The sequence below is a fragment of the Apium graveolens genome, chromosome 7 (genome assembly GCF_009905375.1).
Source record: "Apium graveolens cultivar Ventura chromosome 7, ASM990537v1, whole genome shotgun sequence".
Taxonomy (NCBI): domain Eukaryota; kingdom Viridiplantae; phylum Streptophyta; class Magnoliopsida; order Apiales; family Apiaceae; genus Apium; species Apium graveolens.
Window position 1 is genome coordinate 262,058,048 of NC_133653.1, and position 8,942 is coordinate 262,066,989.

At 32.5% G+C, this 8,942-nt stretch overlaps 1 protein-coding gene across 1 annotated transcript; it reads left to right on the forward strand.

Moving 5' to 3' along the window:
* The first annotated feature begins 362 nt into the window (after positions 1–362).
* LOC141671705 (uridylate kinase PUMPKIN, chloroplastic) lies at positions 363–7,596 on the forward strand. The gene is made up of 7 exons (XM_074478019.1): positions 363–673; positions 2,487–2,631; positions 2,723–2,776; positions 3,255–3,346; positions 5,375–5,601; positions 6,936–7,112; positions 7,282–7,596. Exons 1-7 carry the CDS (start codon positions 492–494, stop codon positions 7,389–7,391), a joined length of 987 nt encoding a protein of 328 aa, XP_074334120.1. The 5' UTR covers positions 363–491; the 3' UTR covers positions 7,392–7,596.
* The last annotated feature ends 1,346 nt before the right edge of the window (positions 7,597–8,942 follow it).

The following is an 8,942-nucleotide window of genomic DNA, read 5'->3' on the forward strand; positions in this document are numbered from 1 at the left end:
CACCAGCCAACGTGTTTAAATTCCTCGATTTCGAGTAAAAAGATACAGTTAAACCTCTTTAAAGTAATATGGTTGGAACCGAGAAAAAATGTTATTTTAGCGAGTTTATTACTTTATCGGGAGTAAAAATACACTACATCCAATATTTTTTATGTTGGGAGCGGAAAATATTATTTTAACGATTATTACTTAATCGAGGTTCAACTGATCTGGACTCGGAAAAATTTGTTGTTGGTAGGTGGTAGTCCTCATCAGATTGGCTAAAAGCCCAGCCCGTTTATAACATTTAACAAAAAGCCCAATAAAGTTTGTTTTAAAAAAGCCCATAAACATAACTCCATACCTACAAAAATATCATCCATAAATCTTGTGAGGTTTTGTTCTTCTTCTTCTTCACTCAAGAAAAAGAAGAAATCTTTATGAACCAAAATTGTATCTATCTATTCAAGATTCCACCTTTATAAAACCCACACACACAAACACACACTAAAATGGCTATTGCTTCAACTTTGAGTTTCAGCAGCTCAACTATCTCTTCTTCTTGCTCTTCACCTTGTTTAAGTTTCTTGAAACCACTCCATCACTTACAAAAATCAAATTTTGTAAGTATTGCTAGAAGCCCACATGGGAATTTTGTTGTTAAATGCTCCTCTACAGACCCTTTGAATGGCAGGTATATTTTTTTATGAATTTTAATTTTTCGAGTTTTTCAATACATTGTGATTATTATGTTGGGATTAAAAAAGATGTTAAATTTCAAAAATCAAATCTTGTAAGTTTTCTTAATAGGCGACGTGGGAATTTTGTTGTTAAATGCTTTTGTACTGACCCTTTAAATGGCAGATAAATTTTTCTGTATATATGAATTTTTATTTTTATTTTTCGAGTTTTTCAATACATTGTGTTTATGTGTTAGGACTAAGAAAGATGTGAAATTTATCAAGATTATCGCTTTATTGTGTATTGGGTATTGATTTATCAAGATTATGTTGTATGTGTGAATGGTTGTTTGGAAATGTTGTATGGGTTAAGTTTGTGAAATTGTTTGTTGTTTTTTGATTGTAGTGAGAGTTCTTATTTTTGATATTGGCTTAAGTATGTGTCATTGTGTGTTGATATTTACTATCTGAAAAGACTTTGCAAGTATTGAGAGGAATGTGTGAATTAGGTGAATGAAATTTGTTTTTGTTTTTATTTTGATGGCTAAAATTTTATGTTTTCCTATATTTATAAAAATTCCACCAAGTGCTACTTGCTAAAACGGAAAGAATTTCATGGCAATATGTATATATTATAGAGGCTGCTGAGTTATTAAGACATTATTACTGAAATAAGCTGATATTGTCATCTTTTTGTTTACTCAAGAAAATTGTCTGAACGAATGTGTATTATTCTTGTACTAGGATAATGACACGTGTTGACGTTGTGTACAGATCACTATTTTTACAATCCTTTTATTATTAAAACCTTTTGGTCCTAATAAATGGAAATAACCTGACTTTGTCATTTTTTGCTATCGTGGTATGTCAGTTTGTTCTTGGTCAAATAGTTGCTTGTACTCTGTTCTAGACTTCTAGCTTGTGGTCAACTGATAAAGTAATGGAGGATCTTATATCAGTATTAATGGTAATCGAAATATTGTAGAAGTATGAAATATCTGAAAAAGTAGTTCCTTGAGACAAAATTGGAGTATTTCCACAAATAATAGAAGTTATTCTTTAAAATGTAAAAGTTATTTCTTTACAAGCACATATATATGATGTTGGTGGTTGAGTGGTGACTGCACTACATATTGGATATTTTAGCTAGGGTGTTCATTCTATTTCTGTTGATAAAACTAGGTACCTAAAATTGTATAGGTTGCCATTACTGGTTTTACAAATATAGCAATGTTGATGTCAGCAGGATGAGACCAAGCATAAAGTTAATTATAAATTATAATGCTAATCTGGCTTCAGAGGCTAACAAAACTGCAAATCTTAGATTCATCAAAAGCTGATAAGAAGAAGTTGTTGTGTGTTCTTCTTTGGTTTTCAGTTCCAGAATGCTTTCACTTGAATTTCATTCATATTCTCTAAGAAGAAGTTCGTGTTATGGATATATCATTTGATTGCTATGGTACTCGGACTTGGCTAGAAGTGTCCGACATGGATACATGTCCAAGTATCGGACTCGGCAATATTTTAAAAAATATACATGTTTTTAGTCTAAAATAAGAGTCCAAATCCGAGTGTCCGTGTCTGAGTGTCGAGTGTCCGAACCCGGGTACTTGAAGGTAATATGAAGAGTCTGAGTAACATAGTTTGATTGTATATATCTATCCAGAAGAATTAAAAACAGAAGTGAAAAAGAAAAATTGCACTCTTTGGAGTTGAGCCTTGACCATCACTCACAAGTTTATTTATACACGTGCACCTGTGCGATTCTGAATTATAGAGTAAAATGCTGGGTTCAACTTCAATGAAATATAGTTGTTTTCTTTGCAGGCAACGAATTTCTTCTGAGGTTCCTTTTGGTGCTACATTGAATGAAAATGGCTTGTCAACACCGTCATTCAGATGGCGCAGGGTACTGCTGAAAGTAAGTGGAGAGGCACTTGCTGGTGACCAAAAACAGAATATTGACCCAAAGGTATGAATTGTTTCATTATTATTTCTTTCCTTTTTCTCCTTTAACTTCACATTATTTATATAAAAAACAATATACTCTTTCATCTGCAAAGGTCACAATGGCTATTGCAAGGGAAGTTGCTTCTGTGACTCGGCTTGGCATTGAGGTAGGCTGTAAATATACTTTTGCTTATTCCGTTACACAATTGTCTACATTATTGCATATAGTAAAGTGATATTTTTCTCATCTATTGTTGGATGTAGAAGTTATTTCATTTTTTCTATTTATGCTCATGCTTTTCTATTAGTGCTAAAGGATTGTATGTTAAAATATGTCATTTGTCTTATTATGGAATCCATCTATAAATGTAATTAAAAATGGCCGAGGATCAAACACAAAGACAAGGAAAAAGTGAGCTGCTTAGGTGTTTCTGCCACTTCCTAATATACTGCCAAAAGTTGTTAAGGATTCCGATATTCCTATTACATGCAGGGTATAATTAATTTGTATGTTCTTATGTTTCCTGTAGTTGACAAGTTCACCAATCCAGATCCCTTGGACAGTTAAAATCACTGAGTAAAAGCTTGATCATTACTTTGTAAAGTGCTTTTACTGATTATTTGTTTGAATCTGTCATTGTCTAGGTTGCAATAGTAGTTGGTGGGGGGAATATTTTCCGCGGATCTTCTTGGGCAGGAAGTAGTGGTCTTGACCGATCTTCTGCTGATTATATTGGGTAATTTTCTACTTTAGCAAGTATCCCTATACATGCTATCTAGCAAGTTAACTCCTTTTGAGTAATTTTTGCTTTGAGTTTTATGCTGAAGGAATAAACTTCCGTTCATGCTTTTCTTTTTATTGCAAGTTTACATTTATATTAGAGTTAAATGCACTTTGTACCCTCAAACAAAGTTGAAAAAACGATTTTGTATCAGAACTTTCGGAAATACAACTTGCACCCCTCAACTTCAACTTGCTAGTATGCACCCTTTTGCAGATTATAATTAAAATGATAAGGGGTAAACTGGAATTTCATTTTAAAATGTAAATTAATTTTAGTTAGAATTTCAAATATAAGTTAAAATATTTATAAAAATGATTTCTTTTATATTAAATATTAATATTGATCAAAATATTTTTATTAAATGCACATTAAATAATAATGACGTCAAAAAATTAAAAATGAAACAATTAGATTTAAAATAAGTATACAATTAAAAAAATGTAAAAAGTCATTTCGAATTTATTTTTGGTAAAATTATATAATTTTTGACATTATTATTATAACTAAAATTCGAAACTCAACTAAATAGTATTATTCAAAAAATTTAAAATTCTTATTTTATAGCTATAATAATAAAGTTCAGTTTTTAATATAATCTGAAAAATAAGAAATTTAGTTTAGTTAATATTTTACTGAAATTCCCATTTTACCCCTTACTTTTTTAATTATACAGTCAAAGGGGTGCTTCCTGATTTGGCGGGTTGAAGTAGAGGGGTGTAAACTGTAAACTGAGTTTCCAATACTCTTGAGAAACAAAATAAGAGGGTGCAAAGTGCATTTAACCCTTTATATTATATGTTATTACTTCACTTTAATCTAAAACTTAGTTGAAAATTTCTCCAGGATATATTAGAGTTACTGAACAATTGGAATGCTGCACCTCCTAATTTGGGAGTACCTATTCCTCTTTTTATTAACTAGTTTGTCATCTGAAATCGATACATTGTTATTTTGAACCTTTTCTTTCTTAAAAACTTCATGAATAGAATTATATATGCAAAGGTCACTTTGTTCGATCATGGGCCCAACCTCTCTGAAATAAAGGTAAGGTTTTCAATGGTTGACCTTTTTCATATTAAGCCATATCATGGAAAAATAGTTGTAGTTATGATCATTATTTAACAATATATGGGCAAGTAGTATGCACTATTTCCTACGCTAAATGGGCATTAATATAAACATTGTGCACTGTGTCCATCTTATATTTACCAGTGTCAGATTCAGCCTCTCAACTAAATATCAATCATCCCAAAACTCATTACAGTAAGACACCTTTGTATTTATCAGTACATAGTCCACGCGTCCTGCCCATGAATTTTTATAACATTTTCTATACAATTAACACTATGTAAGCATGAGCGTGTGCAAGCACATGTTTCATATGATACTCTGTCACAATATATGAATGCTGTGTGTTTATAAGAGAGAAATCAATTTAAGATATTAGATAGAAAGGGGTAGCAGAACTGATATGTTAACCGATCCAGCCTCTAAGTATTACAATGAGGCTAAGCCTTTATTCATAGAACAAAAATGATAGGTTACTATCTATATTACTTACTGCTAGAGTAGAAATAGATGCTAGAATAGACTATTCTTGAAGTAATTAATATTACTGGTATTTGACATACTCATATTGTGGTATTTATATGTATCCTTGTTATTTTGATTAGTTATTGTATTGGAAAAAATAGAAATAAGTAGCAAAGCTATGTATGTATAATGTAGCAATGTATTTACATTGTATGACAATGTTTTTGGTGGCAGTAGCGAAAGGATATTTAACTCGATTGTTTTAGCTATCTGTAATTGTTTAAAGAACGATAAATAAAAATACATTAATATTTTGCATTGCAAGATGAACTCAACTCAGTTTGTTACTTCAAAACTTGGTTGAGTCCTTAAAATCCATGTATTAGGCTTATTTTACTATGTACATTTCACTCAGTTTATCTAATGATGATCCAATTGCATATGTAGGATGTTGGCAACTGTCATGAATGCTATATATCTGCAAGCAACAATGGAAAGCCTTGGTATTCCAACAAGAGTCCAGACTGCATTTCGCATGTCTGAAGTTGCTGAGCCATACATACGTAGAAGGGCTGTTAGACATTTAGAGAAAGGAAGGGTAGTAATATTTGCAGCTGGAACTGGGAATCCCTTCTTCACCACAGACACGGCTGCAGCTCTTCGGTGTGCTGAGAGTATGTTGCATATCCCATTTCCCAACTTCTATGAAATTCTTTTGATGCCGATTTTCGTTGTATGAATCCTTTTTAATGTCTTGTTAACTAAGTAATTTATGTGTGTGCAGCCCTTCCTGATTTCGTAGTCACTATATATCTTATATTCCCATCTAATTGTTTAAGTCCATATCAATACATACAGGCAGTCCTTAAAGAATAGAACTTAAAAGTATAATCTGTTTTCTGAAGTAAGTAGTTTTATTATGTTCTCCCCTCATATATTAGTATCCATCAAGTATAGTAGTATACTCTAAATCTGTTGTAGGGGAAAGTGTTGATAAATGTTCCATGTATTTCTCAATTGTAGGATTTTCATCTGATTAAAGCAGCAAGGAAAAAATTTCATTAATGCCTTTTTACTTATTAATTTGTTGTAAAATTTCACCTAAACTGCCGTAAACCATAGTCCAGTTTGAATTTCTGCTTCAACCCAGGGTACTACTTATTACATACTCCCTCCGTCCCTTTCAATTATTTACATTTTTTAGAGAGTATCCGACACGCATTTTAAGGTATATATAAAGTATAGTTCTGTAATTTTTTTTTACAATTTTGTTTTTCTGAATAAAAATTAAAACATTAGCTTTTATTCAGAAAAAAAATTTGTAAAAATAAGTTACATAACTATACTTTTTATGCACCTTGAAATGCGTGTCGGACCCTGCCTCAGAAATGTAAACAATTGGAAGGGACTGAGGGAGTATATGAGAATATATATGTACAGAGAGAGGGGGGAGTTATAGAGAGAGGGGGGGGGGGGAGAGGGGGGAGGGATAGGGAGATAGAGACAGAGAGAGAGAGAGCCGTTATGTTAAAAATTTGTCCGGGGTTCAACATTTCTGTTATATTTTTGGGAAGTAAACTTTTCATTTTTATTATAGACCATAACAGACTATTTCTTAGAAAGATATAAATTACAAGGTAAGAGGATAAAATGTCTTGAATCTTGGGTAGATATGTATTTTGGCAAGTATTCACTTTATATATCTTCCCAGCGATGACAGCTACTGTGTTATATTAATCATGAAGAGAGATCATCTCCTGCTATGAGAACATGAAACAGTAAATATATTTAGTCATGCACAGTGCTTCATCATTGCTAGTGTGCCTTTAATGGCAAAACATGGATATTTTTTGGTTAAGCATGGAGTTGGCTAGGCAACAAAAACACATCTAGTTAGTACAGTACACGTACCCATGATGCAAGACATGGTAGATGGAAATAGGAAATAAAAGAGAAAAATGCAAATAAGTGTTGTAATAGATTATTATGTTAACATTCGAGTGTTCAGTTAATGCAGAGGTGGTGCTGAAAGCTACCAATGTTGATGGTGTATATAATGAGGACCCAAGGGATAATCCTAATGCCTGCCTTCTTGAAAATTTAACGTATCATGAAGTAATCTCAAAGGAGCTTTCTGTTATGGATTTAACTGCAATTACATTGTGTCAAGAGAACAACATTCCAGGTAAAGCTTGATTGATTTTGCAAATAGACTTCAACCTTATAGCTTTCTTTCTTTTTCCCCTTTTTTATTTTTATAATCTTGTCTATACATCATATTTAAGCATCATGGAAATTATTACATTACATCAAGATTAAGTTTACTAATTCTTTTAACAAAAATTCCTATGTAGTTGTTGTTTTCGATCTTAACAAAGCTGGTAACATTGCGAAGGCCATAAAGGGAGAGAAAGTAGGGACGTTGATCGAAGGATCCCGAAATGCAGTAACAGCAAGTTCTTAAAAGCAGTGTTCAAGATGACGTTCAGCTTCCCGATATCTTCCTGAAGGACAGAAAGTTTTTCAAGATTTTTTGTAGGCTTGGTATTCAGTTTTAGCTTGGGAGAACTGGGTTTGATGCTTCCAAATTTAGGTATAGAGATGAAAGTTGTAAATAATGCAATACACTAGTATATTATTGAAGATTTAGATATATTTTCGTACCCAAATTTTGTGTCGACTCCCCCTTTTTTTTCCATGTGATTATGAACTTAACATAATCATGCTACTAGTTTAGTAAACCTTAACTAAAGTCCACCATCTTTTTTCTATTTTATGTTCTTTCAATTTAATTTTAGTAATTTGCATACGGTCAACCTTGAAAGTACAACAACTACACCTTGACCTTTATAAAATTATGCAATATAAATTAATTTTGGAGACTACAATGCAGGTATTTTTGTTAAGCTTTCAATTTCATGGTTCTAAAGTATTGATTAAACATAAGTTTCAAAGTTAATATAAAACTCCCGCTGGGGGTATATAAAATTTCATACTTATTTACGTCATGTTACATAATAAACTGTCCAATTTTGATTTTGAGCACATAATTTAAAATTTATTGATCAAATAGTCTATCAAGTCAATATATTATAAATTACATGCTCCAATTTAAAAGAATGGTTATTTTATAACGGAAGGAGAACTTTTGAGCAATTGTGATATTTCATGTATTACGTTACATCCTCAAAATATAAGAGAAAATTTACAACGAAATGTTGCATGCATGGAATACAAAAACATAAAAAGAAATCAAATCATTAAATACTAAACATAAAAAATAAAACCAAATTTGTATGAATTTTCACAAAATGTAGCATTAAAGGATAAATAAAAAAGCAAAGGAGAGAGTGACCATTCTTACAATTTCCATGAAGTTGCCAATTGCTTGAAATTTTCTCCAACCAACTATTTAATAAATTTAATGATGATGATCCACAAATGAGCTAAGAGTCAAAATATTGACTTAGTAGATCAAAATAATTAGGTGAAGGTTCCGAATTACCCATTTGACTTGACAATAATGATGAAGGACTAGGGGTAAACATGTAATTTCCCATGTACGGACTCAAATCATTCAACAATGACAAATCTTGATATCCCGGCGAAAACATACTCGCCGGAATTGGGGGCAAAGTCGCCGGAGCCGGTGATAACACCCCTTGAGACTGATAAAACCCCATTTCAAAGCCACCCATTTGGGCCCCACCGCTCCGTTCTCTCTCCGGAGGGCTAGTTCTTTCAATAGAAGCTAGCCTTGCTGCCGGAGAAATGTTGCCGGAAGTTGATGCAGCGGCGTTGGAAGAAGAAGATGATGATCCGGTGAGTCTTTGAACAACTGACCTGAATTCGTTGGCTGTTGTGTGGATGACTTTTGGTGAAATATCGTAGATTATGACTGGTTGACGAATCTCCGACGCCGGAGCTAACGGTGGCTTTCTGATGGTGTGAGATACTTTATGAACTCGTAGTGGTGATGGACGTGGACCTTGTAGTTGTTTTCTGATCGGTGATG